Source organism: Scyliorhinus canicula, chromosome 14 (genome assembly GCF_902713615.1).
Source record: "Scyliorhinus canicula chromosome 14, sScyCan1.1, whole genome shotgun sequence".
Lineage (NCBI taxonomy): Eukaryota > Metazoa > Chordata > Chondrichthyes > Carcharhiniformes > Scyliorhinidae > Scyliorhinus > Scyliorhinus canicula.
Genome location: NC_052159.1, coordinates 76,998,337 through 77,016,327, shown reverse-complemented (window position 1 = coordinate 77,016,327; position 17,991 = coordinate 76,998,337). Strand labels below are relative to the sequence as shown.

The following is a 17,991-nucleotide window of genomic DNA, read 5'->3' as shown; positions in this document are numbered from 1 at the left end:
CACGATGCACGCCATCAACGAGTCCCTCCCCTTCCAGGTCCGACATAGCTCTGGCAGCCACCCTCAACCAAGCGGGCAGACCCGTGGCTTCCTTCTCACGTACCCTCCATGCTTCCGAAATCCGCCACTCCTCAGTCGAAAAGAGGCCCAGGCCATAGTAGAAGCTGTGCGACATTGGAGGCATTACCTGGCCGGCAGGAGATTCACTCTCCTCACTGACCAACGGTCGGTCGCCTTCATGTTCGATAATGCACAGCGGGGCAAGATAAAAAACGACAGGATCTTGCAGTGAAGGATCGAACTCTCTACCTATAACTACGAGATCTTGTATCGTCCCGGGAAGCTAAACGAGCCTCCTGATGTCCTGTCCCGCGGCACATGTGCCAGCGCACAAGTGGACTGCCTCCGAGCCCTCCACGAGGACCTCTGCCACCCAGGGGTCACTCGCTTCTTCCATTTTGTCAAGACCCGTAACCTACCCTATTCCATCGAGGAGGTCAGGACAGCCACCAGGAATTGCCAAATCGCACGCCGCATTTCTACCGGCCAGAGAAAGTGCACCTGATAAAGGCTTCCCGTCCCTTAGAACGCCTCAGCATGGATTTCAAAGGTCCCCTCCCCTCCACCGACCGCAACACGGTCCCGATTCCCATTCGCCATCCCCTGCCCCGACATGACCGCAACCACTGTCATCAAAGCCCTCCATAGCATCTTTACACTGTTCGGTTCCGCGCTTACATACATAGTGATAGGGGGTCCTCCTTTATGAGTGACGAACCGCATCAATTCCTGCTCAGCAAGGGCATTGCCTCGAGCAGGACGACCAGTTACAACCCCCGGGGAAACGGACAGGTAGAGAGGGAGAACGGAATGATCTGGAAGACCGTCCTACTGGCCCTACGGTCCAGAAATCTCCTAGTCTCCCGCTGGCAGGAAGTTCTCCCGGATGCCCTCCACTCCATCCTGTCCCTGCTCTGCACCACGACCAACCAAACACCTCACGAACGTCTCCTTGTTTTCCCCAGGAAGTCCTCCACTGGGACCTCGCTCCCGACCTGGCTGGCAGCCCCCAGACCCATCCTGCTCAAAAACACGTGCGGGCACACAAGTCGGACCCGTTGGTTGAGAGGGTCCATCTTCTCCACGCTAATCCCCAGTACGCCTACATGGCGTACCCCGACGGCCGACAAGACATGGTCCCCCTACGAGACCTGGTGCCCGCCGGATCTCCGTGCACACCCCCGCCACCAGTCCCACCCTCCAACCCACCAGTGCACCTTACAGCTGCCCCCTTCCCAGGTGGATCAGTTCTTCCGCCGGCCCCGTCTAGGGCCCCCCGGCCACCGACGCACCCCGCAGACGCTCCCTTCCCAGGTCAATCAGCTCCCCCACCAGCGCCGTCTAGGGGTGTTGAAGCTGTCACAAAGATCGAAACCACACTCCCGGAGTCACAGACACCCAAACCTCCACCGGCGTCACCACCGAGGCTTCGACGGTCACAGAGGATGACCAGGGCCCCCGATCAACTGATTGCTTCATTTTAACGTGTATATAGTTAATTGTAAAATTGTAAATTGTTACGATAATAAGGCAAAACGCTGTACGGAGGCATTACGGTACTTCCATAACCATAACTTCTACCACGTTACCATGTTGTAATACCAAGCCACCAACCCCGCCGGACTCTTTTTTTTTTAAACAGGGCGTGAATGTGGTAGTCTGTGTAGAGGTATTACGGTACCTAGTAATGCTAGAACACCATTGGTAGATAATGTATGTTTTCCATTGGTCGAGCCTGTATGATAGCTCTGCCCTGTAAGGCGGGGTATAAGAACCCATGCCACCCCAGCAGCTTCCTTTCTGTACCTGAGCTGCTGGGGGAAACATCTAGCTTATTAAAGCCTTCAGTTGTACTACAACCTCGCTTTAGTAGTCATTGATTGTGCATCACACACACTTTAAAAGATATTATTAATCAAGGATTGCAGTATTTTTAAACATAATTTCCCCCTCTCCTGAGCTCACTCTTTCTTGCTGGGGTACCATTCCGTAGGTGTATGCAACCTCCCTCTCCTGTACATGGCTCATGTTCTTCATGAGGAATCTATACAGTGAATATAGACGCTATTTTTTATTGATATTACATTGATAGCATCATTCCGACCTTAATTTGTGTCAACACCATCCCATTGTTCAATCGGAGTTATTTAATAGTAAGTCAGGTTGGATACCCTGATTGATTCCTCACTCCCATTCCCTCCCTGGACTGGCAGCAAAAAGACTAATTGTAGTGTCCCTGCTCTTCCATGTTTCGCAATATACTTTCTAAATCAGGGATGGGCAAACTACGGCCCGCGGGCCGCATGCGGCCCGCCAAAGGTATTTCTGCGGCCCTCCAAGTCATTTTAAAAAAAAATAAAAAAAAAAAATTTTAAATTTAAAAAAAAAAATTTTTTTTTAAGGTTAATGGGGGGGCTGTTGGGTTACTTACTGGTGTAGGGTGGATACGTTGACTTGAGTAGGATGATCATTGCTCGGCACAACGTCGAGGGCCGAAGGGCCTGTTCTGTGCTGTACTGTTCTATGTTCTATATGAGGCGCCCAGAATCATAACCGGGTGAAGTAATTATTTTACTTAATATACTATGGGGTGATGCACCATCGATTGCACGCGAGGCGAGTGATTTACCAATGTCAGGCTTTAATTAACTAGAACACAGCCTGGCGATCGTCTACAGTGGAAAGGGACGATCGTCAGGCTTCTGAGCATTTATACCTCGTTGATAGAGGCGTGGTTAACTCAGCCTCTCGGCCAATCGGTCGAGAGGCACATGACCGACCAGGGCCAATGGTAAGCCGACGTTCTGGCCCAATGGCAGACGAGTATGCAGATCATATCATCACATGCGGCCCTTTGTGAATTGTGAATTTCTGAATGTGGCCCTTGCACGGAAAAGTTTGCCCACCCCTGTTCTAAATGAACCATTCCGAATCATTACTATGGTGATGTTAACAAAATATTATGCACAAGAATCTGTTTTAAGTCATTTAAAATGAAGGATGTTCTACTTGTTCTTGGCCTCAGTACAATTAACTGTGTTACATTTAAGAATGAAAGGCACAGAGGGTGGCAAGGTGGCGCAGTGGTTAGCACTGCTGCCTACAGCACCGAGGACCCGGGTTCGATCCCGGCCCCAGGTCATTGCCTGTGTGGAGTTTGCACATTCTTCCCGTATCTGCGTGGGTTTCACCCCCACAACTCAAATATGTGCAGGTTAGGTGGATTGGCCACACTATGTTGCCCCTTAATTGGAAAAAAAGTTGGGAACTCAATTTATGATTTTTTTTAAATGAAAGGCACAGGATTATCAGAATGGCAAAGACAGGGTGAATAAAGTTGTAAGGTAAGTGGCACTCTAGAAAGATTCAATTTGGGCTTCCTGCCATGGTAACTAGAGTTATTCTTTTATCTTTTGGAAGAATAAAAAAACCTTTCAGTTATATCTCAACGGTCATTGTGAAACCACAGGCCATGAAATCTTTAGAAGGCAGCTTTGATAGGAAATGGGTTTTAAATATTGAAACTTTACAAGTTTAAAAAAGAAATTTGCTTCCTGATAATGTAAATATTAGGGAAATTATACATATTGCATTGTGATGCATACATCTCATTTATTGTAGTGCTATTTCTTAATTGGCAGGAAGGTAATATATTGGAGCTCATTTCACATTTTCTTAAATCCCATTTTTGTGCAAGGAAATTTTTTTTAAATGAAAGATATATTCCAGTGAGATTTTCAATCATTTTTACATCTAAGAATTGACCTGCCTCGTTAGAAACATTTCTTTAACGAGGATAAGGTGTTGCTGTCCAAGCTTAACCAAACAAAGTTGAAACATTAAGCATGAGCTGATTGAAGTATCGCCTTGATATGTAAACAGCAGGGGCTGCATCAGCCATGTGAAACATTGGCTCAAATTAATAACAATTGTCTTGCCATCGTTCACTGTAGACTGCCAAAAATAAGAATCTTTCAAGCTGTTTGATTGCTTAACAATGTAAAAGAATTGAACTTGGATAATGTTGTGAAAGAATGGAGAATTTCAGCCTCCTCCATGCGTATGCTGTAGATTTTCACCATGATGTCAGCACGGTGGCACAGTGGTTAACGCTGCCACATCACAGCGCCAGGGAACCGGGTTCGATTCCAACCTCGGGTGACTGTCTATGTGGACCTTGCACATTCTCCCTGTGTCTGCGTGGGTTTCCTCCAGGTGCTCGGTTTCCTCCCACAGACCAAAGATGTGCAGGTTTGGTGGATTGACCATGCTAAATTGTCCCTCAGTGTCAAAAGATTAGGTGGGGTTATGGAATTACAGAGATAGGGTGGGGGATTGGGCCTAGGTAGGGTGCTTATTCGGAGAGTTGATGCAGATTTGATGGGCCAACAGGCCTCCTTCTGTGCTGTACAGGTTTTATAATTCTGCAGAGATTCTATGTCGCAAGGATTATTATCGATTACAATTGCTATTAGTAACCCTGCCCAATATTTCTGAAGCTCATATACTGTGAATTCTGGAAATCTTAAATATAAAGAGTAAATGCTGGAAATTCTCAGCAGGTGAGGCAACATCTGACTTTTTCAATATTTGCCATATCTTCAGTTTATATTTAAGTATTCCTGAAGATATGGAGCCGAGCTGATAACAATCTTTGCTCCATCAAACTTTTGAAAAAGGGAGAAATCCAAGATTTACAGTGGGGATGAAATGAAATTTATTTTCCTTTTTACAGATCGATGACTTCAGGAAATAATATTCAGTGGTTATTTTGTGTTGTAAGGAGAGAAGAGAGCCTTTATGCATTTTTGGTGATGTCATCTATAAATGACAAAAACAATTTCCAGTTTACCTTATATATTTAGATCCTATGTCTGTGTTAGACAAATCAGAAATGCTTATTGAACATTTTACTCACTAAGTCCTTGCTTCAAATTGCAAGCATTCATCCGGCCTTCTTTACAAAAAAAGATGGGTAGTCATGCGTGACCAGAAGGAGAGAGAATGCCCAATTTCAGCACGATCGCCATATGTATTACTGTCCTGTTGCTCAGAATGAAGTCAAATGTGAATAACAACTATTGATTTTGTAACACTGTGCTTACAGGTACGTTTGGAATGGCCCACTGACCTGGCAGTGAACCCCATGGATAATTCTCTTTATGTGCTGGACAACAATGTGGTACTTCAGATTTCAGAAAATCACCAAGTTCGCATTGTGGCTGGGCGCCCAATGCACTGCCAAGTGCCTGGAATTGACCATTTCCTTCTGAGCAAGGTGGCGGTGCACTCCACTCTGGAGTCAGCCAATGCCATTTCCATTTCCCATAATGGAATCTTGTATATAGCAGAAACAGACGAGAAGAAAATTAACCGCATACGCCAAGTCACAACGAATGGCGAAATATCTTTAGTTGCTGGAGCACCAACTGGTTGTGAATGCAATAAAGATGCCAACTGTGAATGTTACTCAGGTGATGACGGATATGCAAAGGATGCAAAACTAAATGCCCCCTCATCACTGGCAGTATGTCCGGAGGGAGAACTATACATAGCAGATCTTGGGAACATCCGTATTAGATTTGTTCGGAAAAACAGGCCATTCCTCAATTCTCAGAATCTCTACGAAGTTGCTTCAACCATTGACCAAGAACTGTATTTATTTACCCTCAATGGAAGCCATTTATATACCCAGAGCCTTATCACCGGAGATTACCTTTATAATATCACGTACACTGGGAATGGTGACATCAGCACAATCAAAGATAATAATGGAAACTTACTAAATATTCGACGAGATGCCACTGGAATGCCACTCTGGCTTGTAGTGCCTGATGGACAGGTTTACTGGCTGACTATTGGTACAAACAGTGCTTTGAAGAGTGTGTCGACCCAGGGACATGAACTGGCTATGTTGACATATCATGGCAGTACTGGCCTCATGGCAACTAAAAGTAATGAAAATGGATGGACCACCTTTTACGAGTAAGTATACACGTTTTATTTATATCAAGTGGATAAGTACATTTTGACAGCTATCTACCACATAAACTGATCTCGTTCAATCAATATAATTATCAAAAAGTTGCAAAGGAGTGTTTTTATAATTTTGATCCTTTTTCAGAGATTCTCCACTCTATTAATGACACGCAAATATGAACAGCTCCTGATGTTACCAGTCAAACATAACAACAAACAACTCCATTGGAAATTTCTCGATTAACATTCAGTTAAATCTTGATGTTGCCCAGGAGACTACTGAGCAAGGGAAAGTCAGTATCAGCACATTATAGAGTATTGAACTGATGCAGAGATTTCAGGATATCAGCATGTTGGCATTTGTGGCTTACTTAGATGCTGAAATGCTGAATTTCAGCAGAGGATCTAACTGGTGCCTGCCAACATTAATGACTGAAACAATTGGCGGGATCTTCCGCGCAACTTGCCATTGGCCAAGGGTGGGATCTTCTGGTCCCGCCATTGTCAACAGGATGTCCCATTGAGCGCATGCCTCACCACCGGGAAACCTGCAGACGGGGTGCGCCATCAGCGGGATCGGCCGGAAAATTCCACTGAATATTTTCTTAGCTATCTTGGAGGACCTGATGTAACTAGTTTTTGATGGTAACCAGATTTTAATTTGCAACTTTTCTTCTTGGAGTAAAGCAACTCATAAACTTAATTCTAAATTTTCAGTAGCAATTTCCTTATTGCGGTTGCGACCACATCAGCTGGCGCACAGAAGATTGCCGCCCGCTGTAAAGTTATTGTACATAATCCTTTTGAACGAGAAAGCTGTTAGGTCTATTTGAAGGTCTTGTAAAATCAAGACATATAGTTTTCATTAAGCGGTGTTACAGCTGAGAAAGCAGCTAGTTTATAATGTCAAAGCTGGTAAAGATGACTGATCAAGCACACTTTGATTTTCTAATTCATTTTCTTTTAATCGAATGATTAATGAGTTAATATTGATCTCATAAAATTTCAATATGAAATGTTCTCAAAAGGCTGCTTAGAAAGCAGCAGGTCCAGCCCGCAGAGAAATGACAGAAACTCTTGACCTTTGAAGGTGGAGTAGAAACAAAATAGAAAGAGGGAGGTGTAAATGGTGTGAAAAGGTTTTCTAACTAAGTAAAGTACCAAATGTTGGAGTGTGCTTTTTAGATTATATCCTCAATAAAGGGTTAAAAATCAATGTAATTACTGAGGGACATATTGCAGCACTTAGCTTCTCTTCTTATTCAACAATGAAAGCAACCTTTTGCTTCTTCTTACCGATTTAGCTTCAGAAACCATGCTATCACACAAGGGTTACTTTCTTTGCTTAACAGTGACTCTGGTTTATGCTGCTGAGCATCATTTATTTTGTGCACTTAAAATGAGTTTAATATTTAATTCCACCTGGTCGTAATTGACATCTGTAAATTGGTTCTTGCTTCATTGCTTCATTTGCAAAATATTTCGATGTGGGATAAAATGGCATCACACGTTGATCAAACATGATTTAAAATAATAAGGAGTAAAAAATATGTCTTGAGGTTTTATATTAATCAGCAATACAAAATTTATTTGAAAGAGAATGCAACAGTGCCCAGTTACACAAATTCAACAATACTGCAGTTACCGGAAAAAGTGAGGGGGGAGGTTTTAACAGGTGAGGAGGGACGGTGGGCAAATGAGGGAAATTAAATTTCCCACAAGAAACATCGTGTCAGGATTCCAACATTCCTGCTTTTACCTAGGAAAACAGGGAACCCTGCTTGCAGCTTTTGGGTAAGTAATTGTAATTTGTCTTCTTCGATGAACACTCGCTAATGAATATGATTGCCCACCTACGAAACTCCGTGTTCCTTGTTGTAGGTTCTGTATGTTCTTGCGTGGCTGATGAGCATTGTCCTAGAGCCTCATCTTCAACTGCACGTTTGTCAGGTGTTCAGGTACGTGGAATATTGGACTCTAGATTGCCGATATTCCTTTAACACCCTCCTTTCCCAGGCCTCATCTTGCCGACGAGTGAGATTCTCTTCTGAATGGAGATAGCGATGTCATCTGCCTACCAGAGTTTTACAAACAATGTCAGTGTCATTTTCTTCAATTTCAACCAGTTGAGGTTGAAATGTTTTCCCTCCATTCTGTAGACGATAAGAAGCTTGTTCTTGACAAGGTGAAGGATGGTGGTGAAGATAGAGAAAAGGGTGGGGAATATGGCACACCCCTGCTTGACTCCAGTCTTGGGCTCAAAGGTTTTGGTCCTATTTCCGTCTATTAGGACTGTTGCCTACATCTTGCTGTGGAGGAGTTCGGAGGATGAACTTCTCAGGATAACCGGTCTTTGACAGGATCTTCCATAGCATTTTCCCATTGACTGAGTCAGATCAGTGAAGGCCATGTAGAATGATTGATGTTGCTCCTGGCATTTATCTTGAAGTTGCCGAGCAGTGAAAATCATGTCCGCTATTCCACGGTTTGACCGGAAGTCATACTGCCTTTCTGGAAGGATTTCCTTCGAGACTGGGAGAAGGCGGCTAGCGAGGATTTGGGCGATGATCTTCCTGAAAATGGAGAGTAGAAAGCTTCCTCAGTAGTTCACACAGTCCGCTTTGTCTCCTTTCTTAAAGATGGTGGTGATGACGGCATCCCTGAGGTCCACAGCCATTTCTTCTCCCACCCAAATCTCAGAAACAGTTGAAGGAGATGACGGGTGATCTCTTTTCCTCCAAGTTAGAAAATCTCCTCTGGGATCCCGTCCACTCCACTGCTTTTCCATTCTTCATGTGTATAATGATGGCTTCGACTTAATCCATGCTTGTTAGGAGTCCAACGTCATCTTTGATGGGGAGTTGGAAGATTTCCTCAAACAGGTCCTCGTCTATGATTGTATCACGGTTTAGGAGTTCTTTAAAGTGTTCTCTCCATCATAGGCTGATGCTTTCTCTGTCTCTTGAGAGGGTTCCGTCCTTACTTGACACTGGTTTGAGACCTAGGGTATTAGAATCATAGAATTTACAGTGCAGAAGGAGGCCATTTGGCCCATCGAGTCTGCACCTACGCCTCCACCCTACGCCTGTAACCCAGGAACCACCCCTAAACCTTTGGACACAAATGGGTAATTTAGCATGGCCAGTCCACCTAACCTGCACATCTTTGGGCTGTGGGAGTAAACCAGAGGACAAGGAGGAAACCCACACAGACACTTGGAGAAAGTGCAAACTCCACACAGACAGTCACCCGAGGTCGGAATTGAACCGAGAAAGAGCAGGAAATTCCTGCTAAAGTTGCAGTCCCCAACTTCTTCTTTTCCATTGGTGCCTTTACAGAGTCGGGACTCCCTTCCAACCCTGGTGTTGAAGTCCTCAAGGAGGATGATCATATCTTTCTTAGGAATGTTGGAGAGTATGGTGTCCAGGGTGGAATAGAAGTCTTCTTTTGGACTCGTCATTGGCATCAAGGGTTGGACCATAGGCACTCGCAACTGTTGTCTGACACTTCTTGACAATTTGTAGATGAGGGTCATGAGGTGCTTGTTGATGCCAACAAGAGGCTCCCGGAGTCCATTGACGAGTTTGTTCTTGATGGCACGACAATTTCCATGCGTCCTGGCCTGATCCTGACCTGATCCTCAGTTTTTCCTTTCCACAAGAAGGTGTAACCATTGCCATCTTCCCTTACCACCATGGGTGACCCTGCTGGTGGCATTTCTCTCGGGATCAATGGAACAATCAAGCCTCTCCACCACGGCAAGGTGGCAATCCAAGGAAAGGTGTCATTTGTAATCGATCATTAACTTATGTGTTGATGGACCTTTCTGGCTCAAACAGCAGTGTGTTGCCGGAGGTGTCAGCAGCTCACCAGGGTCAGCTAGCTGAGCAGATAGCAGGGAGCACTTCATTGAAACTGGCAGGTTGGGAAGCCTTCAATCAGTGCAACTGCAATGCAGTCATGACCAGGTGAGAGGTTGGTGCTCATTGCACTCCGTCTCAAGAGTGCTTCCACTGCTTGATAGGTGATTGTCAACTTGTTGGAAGTCAATTCATCTGTCCTGAACTTCAGTTATCAGCTGCAAATTCCTGCTGTCAGTTTCCACCATAGCATGGGAATAGTTTATCACGAGAAGCAGAAACACCAGCAGCACCCGGAGCAGCACCATCAGCAGCTGCCTTCTCCCCAGTCACAAGTTGCTCCACAGGACAGAGGGAACGGGACAAATAACACCCTCCCACCTCCCCAAACACATGCTCTCCAGGCCAACTGCTCCACCCGACCAACCACCCTGTGTCTCTCCCTCTTCCCAATGTTCTGCATGTCCTTCTGCAGGAGCAAAAGCAGAGTTATAAGCATTAGAAATGGTCAGCATCTCTGCTTTAGCAATTTATTGGTTCTAAAAGCTGTTAGAGCAGTTTAAAATGATGGTGTAGAAATTATGCATAAAACAGACAGTGTTGCCAAATTTTGCAGTGGAATGACTTCTGCCCAATCAGTCCCGGCCACTGCTAAATTCATCTGACCCTGTTTTAATTATTCCAGTGACCAACTAAAACTTGCACATGTCAGTTAGGGGCCTAACACCTGTTGAAGTGTGTCCAGCAGAGCAGGTGTCCAGGACTGACTACCTCAGACTTCTCCAGAAAATTACCCAGTAGAATCATAGAATTTACAGTACAGAAGGGGGCCATTCGGCCCATCAAGTCTGCACTTGCTCTTGGAAAGAGCACCTTACTTAAACCTGGACCTCCACCCTAACTCCCTAACCCAACTAACCTTTTTGGACACTAAAGGCAATTTAGCATGGCCAATCCACCTCACCTACACATCTTTGGACTGTGGCAGGAAACCGTCAGTGTGCACTTTTGTGTACTTAATATGTCTCAGGTGCGATTAACTTTAATTTAAATGACACAACAACGTTAGTATAAAGCACAATGTGTATAAAAGCAAAAACCTTTCAACATAACCAGTTTTATTACAGGTGGTGGATTGAAGTATCAAGAATATAAGTAAACCAGTTGAGTTGGTAATGTTTTTTGCTGTAATTTGTCAACATGCAGATATAAACATTTGGGTTAAAAGTAATTTGAAATGGAAACACGATCAAGTTGGCACTGGATGTCATCCACGTTGGTTTTCTGGATAATATTTGTTTTTTTCAGCAAGTTTTGGATTTCAATCCAATGTTCCCAGATAGATATTATATACTCTTCCTTCAAAAACAGATGGACCTCATTTCATTAATTCAGTGGGTGCGTCTCAAATGCTTCATTTGATAATCTTCCGCTGCTCAGTCACTGTAAATAATGATTTATTTGTGTGATTTATTGACTTTGAGTTTCTTCTATATAAATTATCCTCTCCATCGCATATCTAATTACCGATTGCTGGCCTAGCAAAACATTAATCCTACTTGCATGATTTTTATGATGCTGAGCGAGAGCCTCTGTAGAACTGTCCAGTAAAAATTGGAAACGCTGTCAGTGAAATGTTGGTGGCTGTAGTTTATGAAGCTTTTTTTCAATCAAAGAACTGTATAAATGTGAACACAATTGTTTTCCACTTAGGTATGATAGCTATGGCCGTCTGATCAATGCAACTTTTCCCACTGGCCACATCTACAGTTTCCATGGGGAAATTGACAACTCAGTTCAAGTACACGTCGAATCATCTAGTAAAGATGATGTTACAATAACAACTAATCTGTCAGCAGCTGGTGCATTCTATACCCTTGTCCAAGGTACGTTCGTTAATTGTTGTTAAATCTGTTAGTTTTTTTTATCACTGAGCTAATTATTACACCGGGTTTTCATTTTATACTAACTGTATTGGTGTTATATTTTTATTTGCCTATCGAGAGATCTCCAAATATATGATCGATGAGTCAGAGAACCCACGCTGTCTTACATAGACAAGAGGGCAATTGAAACTTTCGGCAATTAAGGAAATCAGGATGTACTGTATTGCCTGGACATTACACACACAGGGGACGGGATTCTGTGATCCTGAGGCGAAGTGTTGACACCGCCGGAAATGCCTTCGCGTTTCTCGATGGCGTCAACACGGCCTCAGGATCAGCAATTCTGGCCCCTACAGGGACCAGCACGGCACTGGAGCGGTTCACGCTGCTGCTGATCCCGGCGGGAACTGGCCGCCGCGGGTCCCGTGCATGCGCAGTGGCTTCCTTCAACCCGCCGGCCCCGACGCAACATGGCGCAGGACTACAGGAGCCGAGGCGGAAGAAAGGAGGCTGCCAGCCAGCAGTGGGTCCCGATCGTGGGCCAGGCCGCATTGGAGGCCCTCCCAGGGTTGGACCCCCCTCCCCCTCCACAGGCCGCCCCCCCCCCCCCCCCCCCCCCCCCCAACCCTTCCACGCCGAGTTCCCGCCGGCTGAGAGCAGGCGTGGACAGCGCCGGTGGGACTCGCCGTTTTTAACGACGGCCGTTCGGCCCATCCCGGGCCAAGAATCAGCGAGCGGCCCCCGACCGGCGGTGCACCAACCACGCTGGCACCAATGGCGCCGATTCTCCGCTCTGCAGAGAATCGCGTGCCGGCGTTGGGGCGACGAGGCACGATTCACGCCGGTCCTGGGGATTCTCCGGCCCTGCCCCGGGCTGAGAGAATTCCACCCAGGTGTATGATGGGTAGCTCATCCAATCTCACCCATTTTATCGGCAAGAACATTATTATCAAATATAACCAAAAGAACTGAGACAATAATAAGATAGAAATGTATAGCTGTGATGAATAATTGAAGAACCACTAGTTTTATTATACAAATAGTAAGAACTGGTTGGTATAGTAGTTATATGTTGTCAGTTATCCTTTGGAACCTGAATTCAAATCCAACCCAAATTTATAAAGGTCCTACAGGAAATGATTTTGGCAGTCTCAATCTGATTCGCAATGGCCATTGGCCTTGAGACCAAAATCGTTGCTAATTCGTCAACATAAGTGGCAAGCTCATTCAAGAGCTCTACTCTCTGTATCAGGCAGCACTGTACCTTCCCAAGCATTAATACACTCATAACGTTCGCCTTGTAAACCAAGCCCAGTAGATTTATCGCCAGGTTTCGATCCATCGACTGAAGAAGGAATAGTCCCCTTGGGAAGCTCCACAGTAGCCTCATTGCCATCCCATCATTTACCTTGTAAGTGGGTGGATGGAGGTTATTCTCCTTATTAAAAAATATGGGAACCCACAGGACTGACAGGACAGGACGCGTGTAACTAGGTGTAATGTATGCTATTTCCTTGGGGTTTTCACCAGTCTCCTACCAAAGATATGTCGGGAGTGATGGAAAGTAATTTTGGGGGCAATTATGTTTTTGCATTTCAGCTTTGAAAATAACCCCTTTATTTTCCCAATATCTTTCTTTGTTGATGAGAGAATGATCACAGACCTGAGAGGGAAAATAATGGAACCAGTTCAGACATACTATCCAATGCTGTTGATTCTCATGATTAAATACTTTACACTTATCTACAGCGATACAGCTTGGATCAGGAAACCGGTAAAGAGTAGGCTTGAACTTAGTGCAACCAAGTCCATGGGTTTGCCCCTATATCACAATCCTTCTTTGCAAAAGTAAGCAAACACAATAAATAGCAGTGTTTGTGTTGACCAGCTGGCTGATTTGAGATCAAATATTCACTTTTCTCAACAGTCTTTGTAATATTTAGTAAAGATGAAATGTTTGTATTTTAGATCAAGTTCGAAATGGATATCACATTGGAGCCGATGGTTCACTGAGGCTTATGCTAGCCAATGGCATGGAAGTTGCACTGCAAACAGAGCCACACCTCCTGGGTGGCACTGTAAATCCTACTGTTGGAAAGCGCAATGTTACCCTGCCCATTGAGAATGGTTTAAACTTAGTGGAATGGAGGCAGCGGAAAGAACAAACCAGGGGACAGATCACCATATTTGGACGAAGGCTTAGGGTAAGTAAGACCTAGCAAAATGAAGGAGCACAGAGCAGAGCTTTCCGAAATTGATCTCCCCTAGGATTGTACCCTCTCAATCAATGCATAAACTTTGGTGGATATTGAATTAATATCATCTTTACAAATGACAAAATCATTACAGATGAGGAAGATTGTTCTGGTTATTTTAATTCATCCACTCAGGAAGAGAATGCAGTGTGTCAGTGCAGCATTTCATTATCCCCAAAAGAATCCGAGCTTCTTCACCTCCACTGCTCATTTTGTATGTTGATTATCAAATCATATAGGTTCACAGAGCAGGAAGCCTTTTGTTCCATTGTGTTTTGTGCCAGCAATTTGCTAAAATAGTCCAGTATGAAAAGGGAGAATCCTGATCTTAGTTTTTAATTTCTCTTTTTGGAGTTGGAAACTGTGTTCTCTTGATCTTATCTAACAATTTAAAGTAGTATCCAAGGTTTACCTTCTGAACTCCCTTTTACATCGTGACCAGTTCACAGCCCAGGTTTTGGGTGTGATCTCACCAAAAACAGAGTCTATTCTGGGCGGGATTAGCGGGGTCGTCCCCAGCACTTGTCGGAGATGTTCCCCTCTATCTAACAGCACAGAGTGAGGAACGCCCACCAAGACCGCACTCAGTTACACTTCCTGCACTGAGGAGGAGCCTGTGGACCAGCCAGAGGCGGCAGGACAGGCGGCAGCAGCGAGGGTCCGCCAAGCCCAGAGGGCAGGGGGGCCCTCATTCTCGCCCGATTCACTTCGGACGTGTCCTGGTCCGTCACTCCCACCCTCCCAGGGCATATGTGTCACATCACTCCAGATGTGCTGAGACTGTGTCGGCACCGTCAGTGGGTCACTGTCGAGGGCAGGGGTGTGATGGTAACCCGCAGAGAGCTGAGCGCCAGTGCTCCTCAATCTGTGCCATAGTCTGAGACCCCTGCCTGTCTGCTGAGTGCTCGCTCACACCACCACCTGCATACGGTGTGCCCAGAGATGGAGGGATGCCTGGAGAGATGGGCCAAGGGTTCGGAGGTCGGCCGCATTGCGAAAGGAAGTGACAGAGGCATCATAATGGTTGTGCACAAGGGTGTTTAATTCACTACTCTCCCCATGGTGTTGCCCTCCCCACCACCCCACTCCCCTCCCCACCCTCCCAAAGCCCAACCTCCCGCCCCACCCCAGTGCCCTCAGTGATCCTCGATGTGCTTGGCCTTCCTAGCTCTACCACTATGTCTGGATGTCTCCCTAGGATGCACATCAAAGGTAGAGGCAGCCAGCTGCTTACCTTGTCCCCTGGCCTTCAATGCCACTGGTGGGCGTCCTCTGGGGGCTCTGAGGCCGGAGGGCACCGTTGCACTTGACAGCACATGCACAGCCCTGTCCTGTGTGCTGACTATGGGGAGCGGCCTCATCAGAGGGTGGAACTCAGGGGAGCTGATGGCCACCACCCCCACTTCGTGGGACAGGTCTGCTTGGCACTCATCACTCCCTCCGCCCTGGTTCACGCCCCGGCTGCCCCTGCATCATCTGGCTCTGCCAGCCCTTGTGACTCCCCAATGTCTGCACCATCGTGTCGACGTCCTTGCCGATGTTCCTCAGCGATTGGGACATGTTCTGCAGCACCTCGGCAATGCCCTCCTGCGACTGGGACAAGCTTCGCAGCGCCTTGGCCATTCTCATCTGAGAGCAGGCATGTCCCGCAGAACCTCATCAAGGTCAGCCTGCTACTGGTTGACATCCCCTAGTGAGGCAGACATTGTGATGAGACCCTCAGCCGTGGCCGTCACCGACTGCGCAACACCTTGGACGCCTTCACTAATGGCGCCGACATTGTGAACCAGGCTCTTCACTACGGTCGCCACCCTGGCATTGTTGGCCTCGGTGCCACGCATTGCCGGCGACATCTCCTGTGCCCATAGCCTCTGGAACACCTCAAAGCGGCTATGGATCTGCTGGAGTGACGTTGACATCTCCCTCTGAATATTCCGGCTGCTCCCTAACATCCCCATCTGCTCCGGGTAACCCTGTTTCAGAGGCTCAGAATCAGGCTGGGACCCAGCTGCGTCCTGGGATCCAGCAGCCCTCTGACTGCTGTCCTTGGGGTTTCCAGCCTCCACCTGATGAACATCTGCAACAGTGTGGTGCTCACCAGATTGTGCCCCGGAAACCTGACCACTGACATTTCTCACCGAGGTGTGTGTATCTGCGCTAGAGGGTGGGGATGACAGCTGAGCCGCGACTATTAAGGTGGTATCCTCAGAGGTCTCCTCTGAGGTGGTTTTCTGGGAGACTGGAGAGGGTGCTGCCCAGGATGGGCCGGCGCCGTCGGCTGGAGAACTTGTCGGAGAATGGACTTGTGGGCATGATGGGTCAGTCAATCGTTAAGGCAATATTAACACACATTTGATAGGTTCCACGGGCGAAGCCCGGTTGTTCCTCACCTCTGTGGGATCTGCCAGCCTCCCCGTGGGTGACCACTCTGTCCCCGGCCACACCAGTCACCTCCAGGGCATTCTCCTCAAGGGAGGTGAGTATTCTTGGGTCTGGCACATCACCGCCAGTCTGGGCCGTCTCCCGGCGATTATGGGAGAGTTTTTCCTGAGGAGATACAAAGCGGGCATCGTTAGCCACACATGTGGTTCACAGAGGTGGGAGAGGGGATATGAAAGGAGGGTTGCGGGTATTGATGGTGGAGAGGTGGTTGGAGGGAGGGTTGCAGGTCGCATGGAGAGTAGGGGGGGGATGCTCCCGTGGGGCGGACAGGTCTTGGAGTGGTGGGGGGGGGTGGGTGGGGGGCTGCATTGGTGTCTACCTTCTTCCTACACTGGAGGCCAGTCGCCGGCGCACACAGCTGCCACCATCTCATCCCAGACATCATTGTCTGCCCTATGGCTAACCCTCCAGGACCTCCTGAGGAACAGGACATCCCTCCTGACTCCACGGCGTCTCGGAGCCTCCCTTGGTCATCGTCCCCGAATCGGGGGGGCTGGTCTTCTCGGCGCCATTGTTGTGAGCTGGCTGGGGATGGCTGAGCAAGTGCTGCTTAAGTGCTGCTGAAACTTATTAGCATGAAACTCGCGGCAATTCCTGATCGCTGAAACACTTTGAAATCTTTCCGGAGAATCGCACCCAATGGATTGGCTAAACAATTGTTTTTCTGACGGTGGTGATATCAGGCCAATCACAAGACCTTCGGGCCATTGAAGATGGTGACAGATGCTTCAGCTGTGTCTTCTGTACCCATGCACTGGGCTCTGAATCATAGAATCATAGAATTTACAGTGCAGAAGGAGGCCATTTGGCCCATCGTGTCTGCACCAGATCTTGGAAAGAGCATCCTACTTAAGCCCACGCCTCCACCCTAGGGGCTAGTAACTCAGTCACTTCACCTAACCTTTTGGACACTAAGGGGCAATTTATCATGGCCAATCCACCTAACCTGCACATCTTTTGACTCTGGGAGGAAACCGGAGCACCCAGAGGAAACCCACGCAGGTACAGGGAAAAAGTGCAAACTCCAGACAGTCACTCGAGGCCGGAATGGAACCTGGGACCCTGGAGCTGTGAGGCAACAGTGCCAACCACTCTGCCACCGTGCTGCCCCTGCTATGAGTAAGGATGGGGAAGTTGGAGAAGCCTCCTCCAACTATTTGTTCACCTTTTTCACAGCATTCTGTAGAATCATTTGCATACTCCACTTTGCTACATCCAGACAACAAGCCAAAATTACAAACATATGGGGCGCGATTCTCCCAAAACGGGAGAAATCGTAAGGCTGGCGTCAAACCCGGGCGGGTTTGACGCCAGCGCGCCCCTTCCCGACCGGGAACCGATTCTGGTCCCCGGTCGGGACTAGCAGCCCGACGCCGTAGGCTCCGACATGACGGGCTTAACGAATATCGTTAAGCCCGCTTGCCGGAGTTAGCGCCGGCTGACGCGTCATATGATGTCAGCCGCGCATGCGCGGATTGGAAGACTCCAACCCGCACATGCGCGGATGAC

At 47.1% G+C, this 17,991-nt stretch overlaps 1 protein-coding gene across 1 annotated transcript in view; it reads left to right on the top strand.

The window, feature by feature from the left end:
* Positions 1 to 17,991, top strand: part of tenm4 (teneurin transmembrane protein 4) — an 851,752-nt gene that overhangs the window by 796,484 nt on the left and 37,277 nt on the right. The window contains 3 exon segments of the mRNA XM_038818655.1: positions 5,168 to 6,045; positions 11,613 to 11,785; positions 13,754 to 13,989. Of these exon segments, the coding sequence (XP_038674583.1) occupies positions 5,168 to 6,045; positions 11,613 to 11,785; positions 13,754 to 13,989 (1,287 nt within the window).